Raw genomic sequence first — 18761 nt, 5'->3', positions numbered from 1 at the left:
TCCTTAACCAGAATTTCTTTGGGATTGCTATGAGTAGAAGATTCCTCTGAATGTAATCCATGTTTTTTTGTAAAGAGCATAACAAATAGTTAATACAAATAGATTTGCTTCAAGCTAACTTCAGTCACTTCCTTGGGAAGCTGATTAAGTAGGTGAAAACCCGTTTCCATCCACCCCCAAGTGCTTAGTACAGTGCTCTGCACACAGTAAGCGCTCAATAAATACGATTGATTGATTGAATGAATGAATACTCAGCCTGTGAGCTTTCTGTGGGACAGGAACCGTATCTGGTCTGATTATCTTTTATCCACCCCAATACATAGACAGTACTTGACAGGAAGTAAAGACTTAGGAAATACCATAATTATCATTAACATTGAGCTAACTAGTGCCCTGTTAGTCTCAAGAACTAACACAGCCTCCAGGGATACTGACTTCTTCTCTGGGAATAGTTTAAGCCTTAAAAGAATCCCTTAACAATTCTAGCATTGGGAATTCTAGGATTCTACCTGTTCTGTCAGAAATCAGGCACAGCACAGAGAGAATTTCACTATAATGATGGCAAAGGAAGTAGCAAGCCCTTGTGAGGTGACTTCTTCTTAGCTTGTATTCAGGTACATTGTCTCTCATGCAGAATAGGAGTCCCATTAAGGCAACTCAAGGTATTTCAACGTATTGGTAAGGGGAACATGAAAGGAATTCAAAACCATTATATTCATCTTCATTCGTGATTTATTTCTATTTTCTTCAGTGAACGTCGATCCAAGCACTTATATCCTGCCTGGATGACTGCATCAGCCTCCTGGCTGACCTCCCGTGTCCTGACTCTCTCGTCTCCAGTCCATACTTCACTCTGCTGCTTGGATCATTTCTCTGAAAATAGCGTTCCGTCCACATCTTCCCTCTGCTCCAAAGTCCCCAATGGTTGGCCACCTACCTCTGCATCAAACAGAAACCCCTTACCATCAGTTTTTGCACACTCCATCAGCTCTCTCCCTCCTACCTTATCTCGGTGATCTCCTATTACAACCCAATCTGCACACTTGGCTCCTCCAATGCCAACCCACTCAATCTTGTCTATCTCACCACCAGTTCCTTACCCACATCCTTCTGGTGGCCTAGATCTTCCAACCACTTTCATCTCTGATAGCCACCTGTCTCTTCACCTTGAAAGCACTACTAAAATCAAGTCTCCTCGAAGAGTCCTTCCCCCACTAAGCCCTTTCTAAGGCCTCCTTTCTGTGTTGTCTGTGCTCCTTAAGCCCTTTGATATTCACTCCTCCCCCAGGCCCTCAGCACGTATGGACTTTACCCCCCTTGATTTATTTTAATATCTATCTTCACTTCCAGTCTGTAAGCTTCGGTTTGGTAGGGCGGTTGACTTTTTTGTGTTGTACTCTTACAAGTATTTAGTACGGTGCTGTGCACACAATAACTGCTCGATAAATACTACTGATTGTTTGAACCCAGTCCCCAAGAAAAATGTCCAGTGACAATTGCACTTCGGTGACAGACTTTATTCTCTTGGGCCTCACAGATCATCCAGAGCTTCAAGGCTTCCTCTTTGTGTTCTTTTTAATCATCTACTTTTTCACCTTGTTAGGCAACCTGGGTCTGATTGTAGTAATTCTACTAAATTCTAGCCTTCACACACCCATGTATTTCTTCCTCACTAACCTAGCATTTGTAGACCTGTGGTATTCTTCCAACGCAACCCCCAAGATGCTGGCTAACTTCTTGTCAGAGAAGAAGATCATCTCCTTTGCCGGTTATTTCATCCAATGCTACATTTTCATTGCTCTGCTCCTTACGGAGTATTATATGTTGGCAGCAATGGCATATGATCGCTATATGGCTATCTGTCACCCTCTACGTGACAGATCAAAATGTCCAGGAGGGTCTGCACCTGCCTCATCACTTTCCCTTATGTATATGGCTTCTCCGATGGCCTATTCCAAGCAGTCACGACATTCAGATTGTCCTTTTGCGGATCCAGCGTCATCAACCATTTTTACTGTGCCGACCCGCCTCTCATAAAGCTGTCTCACTCTGATACCCACTTCAAAGAAAATGCCATGCACCTCTCTGCAGGATTTAACCTCTCCAACTCCCTCACGATCATCATCCTGTCTTACATCTTCATTCTCACAGCAATCCTCAAGATTCGGTCTTCTGAGGGAAGGAGTAAAGCATTTTCAACCTGTGGATCCCACATGATGGGTGTCACTTTATTTTACGGGTCACTCTTCTGCATGTATGTGAGACCTGTGAAGGATCAATCTATGGAGCAGTCCAAGATAATAGCTGTTTTCTATACATTTGTGTGTCCGATGTTGAATCCTTTGATCTACAGTCTGAGGAACAAAGATGTAAAAGTGGCCTTGAGGAAACTGGTAAATAAAAGGGCAGTAATTTCATTTTACAATAAATCATGACCTTTAAACCCTGGTTTCTGTCTTTGCTCCTCAGGAGTACATACAGCAGTAGGAATTTCACACATAGAAAAGAAACTGATTTTCCTGGATAACCATCTATAGAACATTAGGAGAGGAATATTTCCATCACACCCATAAGCCACTAAACAATTCCCTCACTTTCCCCCAGAAATCGATAAGGTAGACAATTTACCCAGTGCTTACGATCCTCATAGTCCTTCATTTGAACTTTAAATGCAGGTGAGACTTGAAATACAAGTCTCCCAGAGAAATCTGGGAAGCAGAATGGCTTAGTGTAAATAGAACAGGCCTGGGACTTGGAGGACCTGGGTTCTAATGTGACTCAGCCACTTGTCTGCAGTGTGACCTTAGGCTAGTCATTGACTTTCCCTGTACCACAGTTGCCTTATCTGTAACATGATGTTTAAGACCGTTATCCCCATGTGGGATATGAACTGTGTTCAACCTGATCAACTTATATTCAATTGTATTTATTGAGCACTTACTGGATGCAGTATATCCACCCCAGTTCAGTGCCTGCCACATACAAAGTGCTTAACAAACACCACCAAAAAAATTAAAAGGCCTGGTTTGTTCAAGCATCATGAATATGTAGGTTTCAATAATGATGATGATAACAATCGTGACATTTTAAAAGCACCTATTATGTTCCACGTACCATACTAAGCACTGGGATAGATGTATCAGCACTGTCAGACTAGCCACAAGTTTGACTGAAAGCTACAGTGACTTTACCTACAAAAGAAGGTCAAGGTGGAAGTTGACCCATTATATTTTGCATTTGAGTCCTAAGCAATGCCATACTGGGCCACAATAATGGTCCCCCAGCCTTTCATTCTGCCTCTGTCCATAACCCACCTCCTAAAGGGTTTGGTAGACAGGGTGGCTGCCCTTCTTTTCTATTTTAGTGGATTTTGCTAAGCACTTACTACGTGAGAGGCACTATTCTAAGCGCTGGGGTAGATAGATACAAGGCAATCATGTCGGACACAGTCTATGTCCCCCATCAGACTTACAGTCTTAGCCCCCATTTTACAGATGAGGTAACTGAGGCACAGAGAATTTAAGTGACTTGCCTAAGGTCACACAGCAGGCAAGTGGCAGAGCTGGGATTAGAACCCAGGTCCTTCTTAATCCCAGGCCCGTGCTCTATCCATTAGGCAACACTGCTTCTTGAAATCCATCTTCATGGTTAGGAATGTTCTATGAATATCCTTAATTTTCCCTTTAATAACCTATCAAGGTTCTGTTCCCTATGAATTTGTTAACATCTGAATGAGCCTGAACAGCTGAGGGGGTTGACTTAGAAGTTTCAGTATGAACTCTCCCAGGTAAAGCATTTAGGAAAACAAATCCAAGTTTTAGAACAAAATCCTTAATAGTTAAGCTTCTAGGGTAAACAGTTTCAAAACCTTACCTCACTGGTTCTATTTTATATTTCTTTAGTTATATTTGTTTTCAGAGAAGCAGCGTGGCTCAGTGGACAGAGCCCGGGCTTTGGAGTCAGAGGTCATGGGTCCAAATCTGCACTCCACCAATTGTCAGATGGGTAACTTTGGGCAAGTCATTTAACTTCTCTGTGCCTCAGTTCCCCCGTCTGTAAAGGGGGGATAAGACTGTGATCCCTCTGTGGGACAACCAGATCACCTTGCAACCTCCCCAGCACTTAGAACAGTGCTGTGCACATAGTAAGTGCTTAATAAATGCCATCTTTTTTTTTAATCTTCACTGGACTCCTCCAGTTTCTCCCCTTTTAAAATGTTAGGAGTCTGATCCAAACCAAATACTGTGGGCAGATTATATCCAAGTTGTGAATGTCAATACACCTACTAATGCAGTCTCTGAACAGACTGACTCTCCCAATAATGCTACTGCATTTCTGATCCAGAGTCAAATATGGTCATGTAGGACTGTGAGTATTTTCACGTGATTCTTGTGCCTAGCCTAGGACATTTTGCTTAAATGCATTACTTTTACAACTGGAAAGAGGTCTTTGGTGTATGTCCTGTTGCTATGGGGCAGTGCTGAAAGCAGAGGACTAAAAAATACTAGGAGGTGTTGATTCACAATTTTGTGTTTGGATTAAATTAAAGCCTGTTAGTGCACATCTACTGCATATTTCATAAAATAAAAGGCCTATCAATCAATCATCCATCAATGGTATTTGTTGAACACTTACTGTGTGCAGAGCACTGTACTATGTGCTTGGAAGAGTACAATAAAATAGAGTTGGTAGACGCTATCCCACCACAAGGATGTGATACAACATGAAAGCACCCAACTGAATCATGAAATTTTAAAAAAAAGTTTCTGTGAAGTAGGGTGAAGGACACATGATATCACACTAATTGGCACTCCAATCCCTCATTTCAAGATAGTTTGATTCTACCAATTGATGTTTCTCAAGAGAGGTGTTTCAAGGAGTAACATTTTAATTGTTATTTCTTTTTCCCTGGGTAAACTGAAGAAATCCTTCAGGGACTTGGCCAGTGAATTATAGACAAAATATAAATCCTCCATCATGAAACCTACTTCTGACCTTCGGTGTCTCTGATAAAACCTTTTCCCTTCCCAGGTAGGTTTGTCAATTGCAAATCCAGATCAATGTTTCTAGTTCTCTTCTCTAATATTACTTTAGGTTGAATTGTAGTGATCGATAAAGAAGGAATGAGAAGAATGGAAGATGATATGATGAAGGGATGAGTGAGTGAAATTTCCATCTAAGCATTGTTCCTCTAACCTCTGTTGAAAACATGTGTTTGAAGAATAATTGTGGTGGGTTGTAATCTTGTCATATTCATGGAGACCATTATTATGATCATCTTCATGTAATCCTGAATAATTATGACTAAGTATGTGAAGATTACTTCCAATAATAATAATAATTTTATTTGTTAAGTGCTTACTATGTGCAGAGCACCGTTCTAAGCACTGGGGGGATACAAGGTGATCAGGTTGTCCCACGTGGGGCTCACAGTCTTAATCCCCATTTTACAGATGAGGGAACAGAGGCACAGAGAAGTGAAGTGACTTGCCCAAGATCACACAGCTGACAATTGGCGGAGGCAGGATTTGAACCCATGACCTCTGACTACAAAGTCCATACTCTTTCCACTGAGCCACGCAGTGCCTGTCCAAAGAGTAAGAAGGATGTGCTCAAAAACATACCTGTAAGCAGTTCTAAAGCTACAGATTTTTGCAAGACTTGAGAACTCCAACAGGGCTTTCATTTTTATTGTCTTGAGATACTTTGAAACAATGCATTTCTTGCCCAATGTAGTATTTACTGTAGGTGATTAAGAGAGAAAAGGTACAGTTCCTGTTCTTAATAAAGTGATCAGATATGCAATTTTATAACCAGGCAGTTGGGTTTTCAGCTACTTTGGTATCTGTCTGATGTGGGTATTATACATGGGTTGTGAGCCCCAGACTGTGTCTGACCTGATTATCCTGTACCTACTCCAGTGCATTGTACAATCCTTGGTCCATGTTAAGAGCTCCAGGAACCTTAAATTCATGACATGTCCACAATACGAAAATGTCTTCTCTTCATGTCCAGGTAGGAATCCAGACTGAACCCCCATTTTCCTCTCCTCCTCCCCACACCCCTGCCCTACCTCCTTCACCTCCCCACAGCACCTGTATATATGATTGTACAGATTTATTACTCTATTTTACTTGTACATATTTACTATTCTATTTATTTTGTTGATGATGTTTATTTAGCTTTGTTCTGATGACTTGACACCTGTCCACATGTTTTATTTTGTTGTCTGTCTCCCCCTTCTAGACTGTGAGCCCATTGTTGGGTAGAAACTGTCTCTATATGTTACCAACTTGTACTTCCCAAGCACTTAGTACAGTGCTCTGCACACAGTAAGTGCTCAATAAATACGATTGAATGAATGAATCTACGCTCTGGGCATGTTACTCCCCTCTTCAAAAATCTCCAGTGGCTACCAATAAACCTACGCATCAGGCAGAAACTCCTCACCCTCAGCTTCAAGGTTGTCCATCACCTCGCCCCCTCCTACATCACCTCGCTTCTCTCCTTCTCCAGCCCACCCCGCACCCTCCACTCCTCTGCCGCTAATCTCCTCACCGGGCCTCATTCTCGCCTGTCCCACCATTAACCCCTGGCCCACGTCATCCCCCTGGCCTGGAATGCCCTCCCTCCGCACATCTGCCAAGCTCGCTCTCTTCCTCCCTTCAAGGCCCTACTGAGAGCTCACTTCCTCCAGGAGGCCTTCCCAGACTGAGCCCCCTGTTTCCTCTCCCCCTCCTCCTCCTCTCCATCCCCCCCGCCTTACCTCCTTCCCTTCCCCAAACCACCTGTATATATGTATATATGTTTGTATGTATTTATTACTCTATTTATTTTACTTGTACATATCTATTCTATTTATTTTATTTTGTTAATATATTTTGTTTTGTTCTCTGTCTCCCCCTTCTAGACTGTGAGCCCACTGTTGGGTAGGGACCGTCTCTATATGTTGCCAACTTGTACTTCCCAAGCGCTTAGTACAGTGCTCTGCACACAGTAAGTGCTCAATAAATATGATTGATTGATTGATTGGTCCATAAAAATTGAATCAGAATTGTATATATACCAATCTGATCATGGTACTGCTCTACCTCATTATATTAACCTCTCCATATCAAGGAATTACTGTTAAAAAATAATCCAGGCTAGAAGACACAGGATATATATTTTTTAATTCAAGGGAATGATGGAATTAAAATATACACACATTCCCACTCAGTCCCTTAAATTGTGAGCCCCACCGGGGCAGGTCTAATCTGATAATCCTGTGTCTACATTAGCACTTAGTACAGTGCATGACATGTAGTAAGTGTTTCATAAATTCCACTGTCATCATCATTACCTCCTTAGCCTTAAATAGATTTTGCTGTTTTCTTGACATTTTATTAGCAATCTAGTAGTCTTGTGAGACAAACAGAGAAGAGAAGCAGTTAAGAGAGAAGTCTCATGAATGTGAGGACAAGAGGAGAAGGTTCTCAGTAGAACCATTTGTAAGAAGGAAGGGAGAAAGGAGCTTTAAAAATGTAAAAGGAAGGACAGGAGGCAGAGGGAGAGCAGAAGCCTTCTAAAAGGAGGCCATAAGCAAGAAAGAAGACAGTAAAGATTAGAAAGAGGGATGAGAATGTGGAAACAGATAGTGTTCTCCCGTGTGTGAGTAAATATAGCACAATCCACAGCTTACAGTCTTGGCCTGTCAGTTCTGGTCCACCAGTCTCTGCTGTTCTTTCCTCGAAAGGTCAGTGGAAGGAAAGTAAATCAAGGGAATTGGTATAGTCCTTTGGTAACTCTAGATCAGTATCTTTGCACAGTCGATTAAATATTGATCTTTTAGCATCTTGCTTGAACTCTCAGCTTCCAGGTGAAGAAATCATTAATGGAATAGGCCAAATCCGTTGAGAAATTCCACTGCCTCCCAGAAGCTGGGACATTCAGACATGGCATATGTTTCATCCATTCTTTTTCTCCTCCACTCATTAAGGAAGGAATTTACTTTCCAGAAAATGAGGCAGCAGCTAAGAAAGCAGCAGCTATAACAGCCTGACCACTCAGCACTGAATCTGACAGATCAGCCTTTGAGAGTTACTTCTCTACTTGAACTCAAGGTTGGTGGGGAAGGAGGGAAGTGAAGAGAAGTCATGCTAAATTCTGAGTGGTGATTATCTTAGATTTACTTACGACCAAGACTCTTCCTGGCTAGAGAGCATGCTAACACTGATGGAAAGAAGAAGGAGAGGGATGACATCTGAGTTTGATCCTGAATAGGTTTGATACAGATTTGGAGGCAAAATTAAAGGAAGTAGAATGAAAATAAGGAGAAGAGGATTGGGAAAAGAGCCACTGTTATCAGTGGAAATAACGTTACTTTGGAAGTCAGATGACCTGGTTCTAATCCCAGCTCTCCTACTTGCCTGCTGTGTGACCTTGGGCAAGTCACTTAAATTTGCTGTGTCTCATTTTTTTCAGCTGCAAAATGGGGATGCAATGTCTTTTCTTCTACTCAGAGTGTTTGCTCTCAGTTGGACAAGAACCGTATCTGATCTGAGTATCTTTTATCTACCCCAACACTTAGACACTAATTGACATGAAGTAAAGTCTTAGGAAATACCATAATTATCATTAACACTGAGCTAACTAGTGCCCTGTTAGTCTCAAGAACTAACACAGGCTGCAGGGATACTGACTTCTTCTCTGGGAATAGTTTAAGCCTTAAGACAGTCCCTTAACAATTCTAGCATCGGAAATTCTAGGTTTCTACCTGTTCTGTCAGAAATCAGGCACAGCATGTAGAGAATTTCACTAAAACGGTGGCAAGGAAGTAAGCAAGCCCTAGTGAGGTGACTTAATAACAATAATAATGATGATGGCATTTGTTAAGTGCTTACTATGTGCCTAACACTGTTCTCTCTTTAGCTTGTATTCAGGTACATTATCTCTCATGAGAAATAGGAGCCCCCTTCAAGCATTGCAAGGCATTTCAAGGTATTGGTAGGTGGATCACGAAAGGAATTTACAACATTTTTTTCATCTTCATTTTTGATTTATTTCTATTTACTCCAGTGAATGTCGATCCAAGCACTTTTATCCTGCTTGGACTGCTGCATCAACCTCCTGGCTGACCTCCCTTCTCCTGACTCCCTTGCTTCCAGTCCATATTTCACTCTACTGCCTGGGCCAATTTTCTGCAAATAACATTCAGTCCACATCTTCCCTCCGCTCGAAAGTCTCCAGCGGTTGGCCATCTACCTCAGTATCAAACAGAAACCCCTTATGATCGGTTTTAGCACACTCCATCAGCTCTCCCCCTCCTACCTTATCTTGGTAATCCCTTATTACAACCCAATCAGTACACTTTGCTCCTCCAATGCCCACCTACTTGCTGTACCTCAGTCTTGTTTATCTCACAGCCAGTTTCTTGCTCACATTCTTTTGGTGGCCTAGACTTCCACCCACTTTCATATCTGATAGTCACCTGTCTCTTCACCTTCAAAGTACTACTAAAATCAAATCTCCTCCAAGAGTCCTTCACCTACTAAGCCCTCCCTTCTCTTTCTAAGGCCTCCATTCTGCATTGTCTATGCACCTTAGGTTCTGTGATATTCACTCTTCCCCCAGCCATCCAGCACTTATGGACTTTATGCCCTTGTAATTTATTTTAATATCTGTCTTCCCTTCCCGTCTGTAAGCTTCTTTTGGGCAGGGTGGTCGACCTACTGTGTTGCGTTGTACTCTCCCAAGTACTTAGTACAGTGCTCTGCACACAATAACTGCTCAATAAATACCACTGATTGCTTGAACCCAGTCCCCAAGAAAAATGCCCAGTGACAATTGCACTTCTGTGACAGACTTTATTCTTGTGGGTCTCACAGATCGTCCAGAGTCTCAAGGCTTCCACTTTGTGTTCTTTTTAATCATCTACTTTTTCACCTTGTTAGGCAATCTCGGTCTGATTGTGCTAATTCTACTAAATTCTAGCCTTCACACGCCCATGTATTTCTTCCTCACTAACTCAGCATTTGTAGACCTGTGGTGTTCTACAACCACGACCCCCAAGATGCTGGCTAACTTCTTGTCAGAGAAGAAGACCATCTCCTTTGTCGGTTGTTTCATCCAATGCTACATTTTCATTGCTCTATCCCTTACAGAGTTTTATATGCTGGAGGCAATGGCGTATGACCGTTATATGGCTATCTGCCACCCTCTACATTACAGCATCAAAATGAACAGGAGGGTCTACACCGGCCTCATCGCCTTCCCCTATGTATATGGCTTCTCCGAAGGCCTATTCCAAACAATCACGACATTCAGATTGTCCTTTTGTGGATCCAATGTCATAAACCATTTTTTCTGTACCAATCCACCTCTCATGAAGCTGTCTCGCTCTGATACCCACTTCAAAGAATATGCCATGCTCCTCTCTGCTGGATTTAACCTCTTCAACTCCTTCACGATCATCATCCTGTCTTATATCTTCATTCTCACGGCAATCCTCAAGATCCAGTCTTCTGAGGGAAGGAGTAAAGCATTTTCCAGGTGTGGATCCCACATGATGGGTGTCACTTTATTTTATGGGTCAATGTTCTGCATGTATGTGAGGCCTCTGAAGGACCAGTCTATGGGGCAGTCCAAGGTAGTATCTGTTTCCTATACATTTGTCTGTCCGATGTTGAATCCTTTGATCTACAGTCTGAGGAACAAAGATGTAAAAGTGGCCTTGAGGAAACTGGTAAATGAAAGGGCAATACTTCCATTTTACAATAAATCATAACCTTTAAAACCTGGTTCCTTTCTTTGGTCCCCAGGAGTACATACAACTTCTGTCCACGACCCATCACCTAAAGGGGTTTGGTAGGTAGGATGGCTGCCCTTCTTTTTTATTTTAGTGGTTTTTATTAAGCACTTACTATGTGCCAGGCACTGTTCTAAGTGCTGGGTAGATAGAGACAAAGTAATCAGGTCGGACACAGTCCATGGCCCCATTGAGCTTACAGTCTTAACCCCCATTTTACAGATGGGGTAACTGAGACACCGAGCACTTAAGTCACTTGCCTAAAGTCACACAGCAGGCAAGTGGCAGAGCTGGGATTAGAACCCAGGTCCTTCTTAATCCCAGGCCCATGCTCTATCCATTAGGCCACACTGCATCTTGATATCCATCTTCATGGTTAGGAATGTTCTTTGAATATCTTTGATTTTCCCTTTAATAACCTATCATGTTTCTCTTCCCTGTGAATTTACTAACAGCAGAAAGACTCTGAACAGCTGAGTGGGCTGACTTAGAAGTTTCTCCCAGGTAATGCATTTAGGAAAACAAATCCAAGCTTTAGAACAAAATCCTTAAGAATGAAGTTTCTAGGGTAAACAAGTTCAAAACCTTATCTCACTGGTTCTATTTTATATTTCTTTAGTTATATTTGTTATGTTTCACTGGACTCCTCCAGTTTCTTCCCTTTTAAAATATTAGGGGTCTGATCAAAACCAAATGATGTGGGCAGATTATATCCGAGTTGTGAATGTCAATACACCTACAAATACATCCCCTGAACAGACTGACTTTCCCAGTAATAGTACTGCATTACTGATCCAGAGTCAAATATGGTCATTTAGGATCGTGAGTATTCTTGTGCCTAGCCTAAGACATTTTATTTAAATGCATTATTTTACAACTGGAAAGTGGTCATTGGTATATGTTCTGTTTCTATGTGGCAGTCCTGAAAGCAGAGGACTAAGGAACACTAGGAAATGTTGATTCATAATCATGTGTTAGGATTAAAGTAAAGCCGATAGTGCAAATCTACTGCATATTTCATAAAAATAAAAGTCCTATCAATCCATCATCAATCAATAGTATTTATTGAACACTTACTGTGTGCAGAGCACTGCACTAAGTGCTTGGAATACAATAAGGTTGGTAGATTCTATCCCCTCCACAAGGTTGTGATTCAACATGAAAGCACCCAATTCTGTCATGAAATTAAAAAAAAGTTTGTGTAGAGTGGAGTGAAGACCACAGTATGTCACACTAATTGGCACTCCAATCCCTCATTGCAAGATAGGTCGATTCTTCCAGCTAATATTTCTCAAGAGAGGTGTTTCAAGGAGTAATATTTAAATTGTTATTTTTTCCTCCTAGGTAAATTGAAGAAATACTTCAGGGACTTGGCCAGTGATTTATAAACAAAGTATAAATCCTCCATTATGAAACATACCTGCGTCCTTCGGTGTCCCTGAAAAAACCTTTTCCCTGCCCACGTAGGTTTGTCAATTGCAAATCCAGATTAATGTTTCTATTTCTCTTCTCCAGTATTGCTTTAGGTTGAATTGTAGAAGGAATGAGCAGAGTGGAAGATGATATGACAAAGGGATGAGTGAGTGAAGTTTTCATCTAGGCATTGTTCCTCCAACCTCTGTTGAAAACATGTGGCTGAAGAATAATTGTGGTGCAGTTGTAATCATGTCATATTCACAGAAACAATTATTATGATCATCTTCATGTAATCCTGAATAATTATGAATAAGAATGTGAAGATTCTTTCCAATAATACCCACTCAACATGGGCCTTTCCAAAGTGTTAGAAAAGATGTACTCAAAAACTTACCAGTACATAGTTCCAAAGCTATAGGTTTTTGCAAGACTTGAGAACTCCAACAAGCCTTTCATTTTTATTGTCTTGAGATACTTGGAAACAATGCATTTCTTGCCTAATGTAGTATTTACTCTAGGTGACTAAGAGAGAAACGATCTGATTCCTGTTCTTAATAAGGTGATCAGATGTCCAATTTTATGACCAGGTAGCTGCTCTGGTATCTGCCCGATGTGGATATGGTACATGGGATGTGAGCCCCGTATGGGACAAGGACTATGTCTGACCTGATTATCTTGTAGGTACTCCGTTGCCTAGTAATAATAATAATTAATAATTATGGCATTTATTAAGTGCTTACTATGTGCAAAGCACTGTTCTAAGTGATGAGAAAGTTACAAGGTGATCAGGTTTTCCTATGGGGGGCTCACAGCCTTAATCCCCATTTTACAGATGAGGTAACTGAGGCACAGAGAAGTTAAGTGACTTGCCAAAAGTCACACAGCTGACAACTGGCAGAGCTGGGATTTGAACCCATGACCTCTGACTCAAAAGCCCATGCTCTTTGATCTAAGCCACACTGCTTCTCAATCCTAGTACAATCCTAGGTCCACGTTAAGAGCTCCAGGAACCTTAAATTCATGACATGTCCTCAATATGAAAATGTCTTCATGTCCATGAATATGTTTCATCCACATAAACTGAATCAGAATTGTATATATGCCAATCTGATCATGGTATTGCTCTACCTCATTATGTTAACTTGATTTTTTAAAACCTAATTAACCACAAAAAGCAGTTCTCCATCTCTAGGAGTTACTGAAGTAAGTTAGAGAAGTTACTAGGAGTTAGAGAAGCAGCATGGCTCGGTGGAAAGAGCCCGGGCTTTGGAGTCAGAGGTCATGGGCTCAAATCCCGGCTCTGCCAATTGTCAGCTGCGTGACTTTGGGCAAGTCACTTCTCTGGGCCTCAGTTCCCTCATCTGTAAAATGGGGATTAAGACTGTGAGCCCCACGTGGGACAACCTGATCACCTTGTAACCTCCCCAGCGCTTAGAACAGTGCTTTGCACATAGTAAGTACTTAATAAATGTCATTATTATTATTATTATTATTACTGTTTAAAAATAATCCAGGCAAGAAGACACAGAATAGATTTTTTTAAATTCAAGGGAATGATGGAATTAAAATATACACACATTATGACCCAATCCCTAAAATTGTGAGCCCCACCAGGGCAGTTCCTGGCACATAGTAAGCAATTAACAAGTACCATAATAAAAAAAGGTCTAACCTGATAACCCTGTATCTACCCTAACATTTAATACAGTGCATGACATGTAGTAAGTGTTTCATAAATTCCATTGTCATCATCATCACCTCCGTAGCCTTTAACAGATTTTGTTGTTATCTTGACATTTTATTAGAAATCTGTCTTGCGAAACAAACAGAGAAGAGAAGCAGTTAAGAGAGAAGTCTCATGAATGTGAGGACAAGAGGAGAAGGGTCTTGGAAGAACCATTTGTAAGAAGGAAGGGAGAAGGGAGCTTTAAAAATGTATGAGGAAGAACAGAAGGCAGAGGGAGAACAGAAGCCTCATAAATAGATGCCACAAGCAGGAAAGAAGATAGTAAAGGTTATAAAGAGGGATGAGAATGTGGAAACAGATAATGTTCTCCCGTGTGTGAAAAAATATAGCACAATCCACAGCTTACAGTCTTGGCCTGCCAGTTCTTGTCCACCAGTCTCTGCTGTTCTTTCCTCGAAAGGTCAGTAGAAGAAAAGTAAATCAAGGGGATTGGTGTAGTCCTTTTGTAACTCTAGATCAGTATCTTTGCACAGCCGATTCAATATTGATCTTTTAGCATCTTGCTAGAACTCCTCTCAGCTTCCAGGTGAAGAAATCATTAACGGAATAGGCCAAATCCGTTGAGAAAATCCACTGCCTCCCAGAAGCTGGGACATTCAGACATGGCATATGTTTCATCCATTCTTTTTCTCCTCTATTCATTTAGGAAGGAATTTACTTCCCAGAGAATGAGGAGGCAGCTAAGAAAGCAGCAGCTATAACAGCCTGACAGCTCAACACTGATTCTGACAGATCAGCCTTTGAGAGGTACTTCTCTACTTGAACTCTACATTGGTGAGGAAAGAGGGAGGTGAAGAGAAGTCATGCTAAATTCTGAGTGGTGATTATTTTTGTTTTACTTATGACCAAGCCTCTTCCTGGCTACAGGGCATGCTAACACTGATGGAAAGAAGAGGGGAGAGGGATGACATCTGAGTTTGATCCTGAACAGGTTGGATACAGGGCTTGGAGAGGGAGACAAAATCAAAGGCAGGAGAATGAAAATAAGGGGAAGGGGACTGGGAAAAGAGCCACTGTTATTAGTGGAGATAACATTGCTGTTATGGTTAGATGACCTGGCTCTAATCCCAGCTCTCCTACTCACCTGCTGTATTACCTTGGTCAGGTCACTTAAATTTGCCGTGTCTCATATTTCTCAGCTGCAAAATGGGGATGCAATGCCTGTTCTCCCTTCTACTCAGACTTTGAGCTTTCTGTTGGACAGGAACTATATCTGATCTGATTATCGTTTACCCACCCCAACACTTAGACAGCACTTGACATGAAGTAAAGACTTGGGAAATACCATAATTACCATTAACATTGAGCCAACTAGTACCCTGTTAGCCGCAAGAACTAACACCGTCTACAGGGATACTGACTTTTTCTCTGGGAGTAGTTGAAGCCTGAAGAGAATCCCTTAACAATTCTAGCATTGAGAATTCTAGGATTCTGCCTGTTCTGTCAGAAATCAGGCATAACATGGAGAAAATTTCAATATAATGGTGGAGAAGGCAGTAGCAAGCCCTAGTGTCAAAAACAAGGGTCCCAGGCCTCAAAAGCATAGGTCAGAGTGTCAGAGGATCCAAGTTCAAACTCTAGCTCTGCCCCTTGACAGCTGTTTGACCTTGGACAAGTCACTTAACTATGCTGTCCTTCAATTTCTTCATCTAATAAATGAGGATTAAATACCGCCTGTTTTCTCTCCTGTTTGGACAGTGAGTCCCATCTGTGACAGGGACTCTCTCTTGCCACTTTCCCAGAGCTCAGCACAGTCCTTGGAACACGGTAATAATAATAACAATAATAATAATAATTCCTTCTACAGCCCAGCTCGCACCCTCCGCTCCTCTGCCACTAACCTCCTCACTGTGCCTCGTTCTCACCTGTCCCGCCATCGAACCCCGGCCCACGTCCTCCCCCTGGCCTGGAATGCCTTCCTTCCTCACATCCGCCAAGCTAGCTCTCTTCCTCCCTCCAAAGCCCTACTGAGAGCTCACCTCCTCCAGGAGGCCTTCCCACACTGATCCCCCTCCTTCCTCTCCTCCTCCTCCCCCTCCACATCCTCCCCCCCTTACCTCCTTCCCCTTCCCACGGTACCTGTATATATGTATATATGTTTGTACAGATTTATTACCCTATTCATTTATTTTACTTGTACACATTTATTCTATTTAATTTTGTTAATATGTTTTGTTTTGTTGTCTGTCTCCCCCTTCTAGACTGTGAGCCCACTGTTGGGTAGGGACCGTCTCTATATGTTGCCAACTTGTACTCCCTACCACTTAGTACAGTCCTCTGCACACAGTAAGCGCTCAATAAATACAATTGCATGAATGAATTCATTCATTCAATTCATTCAATCATTCATTCAGTGAATGAATAAATGAATAATAATAATGGTATTTATTAAGCGCTTACTATGTGCAAAGCACTGTTCTAAGCACTGGGAAGGTTATACGGTGATCAGGTTGTCCCACGTGGGGCTCACAGCCTTAATCCCCATTTTACAGATGAGGTAGCTGAGGCACAGAGAAGTTAACTGACTTGCCCAAAGTCACACAGCTGACAAGTGGCAGAGCCGGGATTTGAACCCAGGACCTCTGACTCCAAAGCCCGGGCTCTTTCCACTGAACCATGCTGCTTCTCTGTAAGCAGTTAACAAATACCACAATTATTTTTATGATAGTTATCTCAATGGATGAATGAAGTTGGCTTTTCCAGCCTGTAATTATGCAAGTCATCACGCATCTTTAAAGAAGAAGTGAGATTCCTTGAAGTGCTGTCATGTGATTGGGAGTGAGATAGGAGTCAGAGATTGCGTACCTTGACAAAATCCTCATCTTCTTCTCTATTATAATTTATTTGAGCAGATTATGCCAACACCTAAGGAAATGTGGCATAGAAATGACACCCTGGTCACAGAATTTATTCTGATGGGGCTAACGGATCGTCCGGAGCTACAGCCTGTACTCTTTGTGCTCTTTCTATTTATCTACCTCATCACAGTGGTAGGAAACCTTGGGTTGCTTATGCTGATCTGGATAGATTCTCTGCTTCACACCCCCATGTACTTTTTTCTCTCATGTTTGTCCTTCCTGGATCTTTGTTACTCCACAAATGTCACTCTCAAAATGCTAATGAATTTCTTCTCAGAAAAGAAAACCATTTCTTTTGCTTCCTGTTTAGTGCAGTGTTATTTCTTCATCGCCATGGTGATTACAGAATTCTACATGCTGGCTGTTATTGCCTATGACCGGTATGTGGCCATCTGTAGACCCTTGCTTTACCACAGCAGGATGACGAGGGCTGTGTGTCTCCGCTTAGTAGTTGCTCCGTATATATAAGGATTTCTTAGCGGGCTGATGGAAACCATGTGGACGCATAGCTTGACGTTCTGTGCTTCCAACACAATCAACCATTTCTATTGTGCTGATCCCCCTCTCATAAGACTGGCTTGCTCCGATACTTTCATCAAGTAAATGTCAATGTTTATCGCGGCTGGCTTAAACCTCTCCAACTCACTCCTGATCATTCTCATTTCATACGTCTTCATTCTGATAGCCGTTTTGAGGATGCGCTCTACTGAGGGAAGGAGAAAAGCCTTCTCCACCTGTGGATCGCATTTGATAGTGGTGACTATATTCTATGGAACACTTTTTTGTATGTATGTAAGACCCCCAACTGATAAGTCTGTAGAGCAATCAAAAATAATAGCAGTTTTCTATACCTTTGTGAGTCCCATGCTAAATCCCCTTATCTATAGCCTGAGGAACAAGAATGTGAAGGAAGCCTTTTGGAAAATCATCAGAAGAAAGCCACTTTCCAAATAAAACCAAATATTGAATACATCATTTTGATTAAAAAAAAATGTACTGATGAAGCTTGATTCAGCTTAATCGTTTGAACTATAACATATCTGTAGGAAAAAGGTATTTTATTAACCTCAGGGCAATAATAGAAAATGATCCATTTCCTGATAGAGTGTAAAGGAAAAACCACTGATAGGCAGGGAAAATGAACAGATGTTTTACACTTTAATAAAGGAGAAATATTGATATTTGATTGTATTTCCAATTTTCATACACTATTGAGCACTTACTGTTATGCTACGAGCACTGTGCTGTGTTATGCTATGAGCACTATGGAGAGTACAATAGAGATGGTAGTTACAATCCCTAACACTTGCCACTGAGTTTTGCACATTTCAAATGCTCCTTCAATATCCATCAATCAATCAATCAATCAGTAATATTTATTGAATGCTTACTTTGTGAACAGAATTACACTAAGCACTTGGGAGAGTACACTCTAACAGAGATGGTAGACACATTCCCTTCCCACAATATTATTCATTTTTTCATTCAATCGTATTTATTGAGCACTTACTTTGTGCAGAACAATGTACTAAGCCCTTCGGAAAGTACAATACAACATAAACAGACACATTCCCTGCCCACAATGAGCTTACAATCTAGAGGATGGTATTAACCAGAACACTACCAAAGAGAGTTCTTTATTGAGAGAAATTTCAGTGAAAGATTTCTTCTCTGCTCAGTAACAACTGAGCACAGTCTGACTTTTTTTTTCTATTCAGATTACCAAATTATCTGTCTCTAAAGACTTTTCCCTTTCTCGTGTTTCCACTGAATCCTGTCTTTCTATTTTGGGGGAAGTTTGGGGTTAAGCCTGTTCATTGAATCACTTTCTATCTGTACACCCCATGTGTCCTCTGCACATAATAAAAGTGCTTAACAAATGCCATTATTATTACTATTTCCTAACTTTTTATTTATGGAACTGTCTTGCCTTTCAAATGCAACTGCCAAGGTG

General features: G+C 41.4%; 1 protein-coding gene and 1 pseudogene across 1 annotated transcript; both read left to right on the top strand.

Moving 5' to 3' along the window:
• Positions 1 to 1482: 1482 nt before the first annotated feature.
• LOC119922997 (olfactory receptor 5M11-like) lies at positions 1483 to 14658 on the top strand. The gene is given in 5 exon segments (XM_038742590.1): positions 1483 to 1873; positions 1876 to 2077; positions 9808 to 10735; positions 11462 to 11608; positions 14596 to 14658. Coding segments are annotated over 5 exon segments (1731 nt in total).
• A 2164-nt stretch (positions 14659 to 16822) lies between these two features.
• LOC119923013 overlaps positions 16823 to 18761 on the top strand; it is a 30417-nt pseudogene continuing 28478 nt past the window's right edge.

Source organism: Tachyglossus aculeatus, unplaced genomic scaffold (genome assembly GCF_015852505.1).
Source record: "Tachyglossus aculeatus isolate mTacAcu1 unplaced genomic scaffold, mTacAcu1.pri scaffold_136_arrow_ctg1, whole genome shotgun sequence".
In the NCBI taxonomy this organism is placed as follows: Eukaryota; Metazoa; Chordata; class Mammalia; order Monotremata; family Tachyglossidae; genus Tachyglossus; species Tachyglossus aculeatus.
This window is presented reverse-complemented; position numbering and strand designations above follow the sequence as displayed.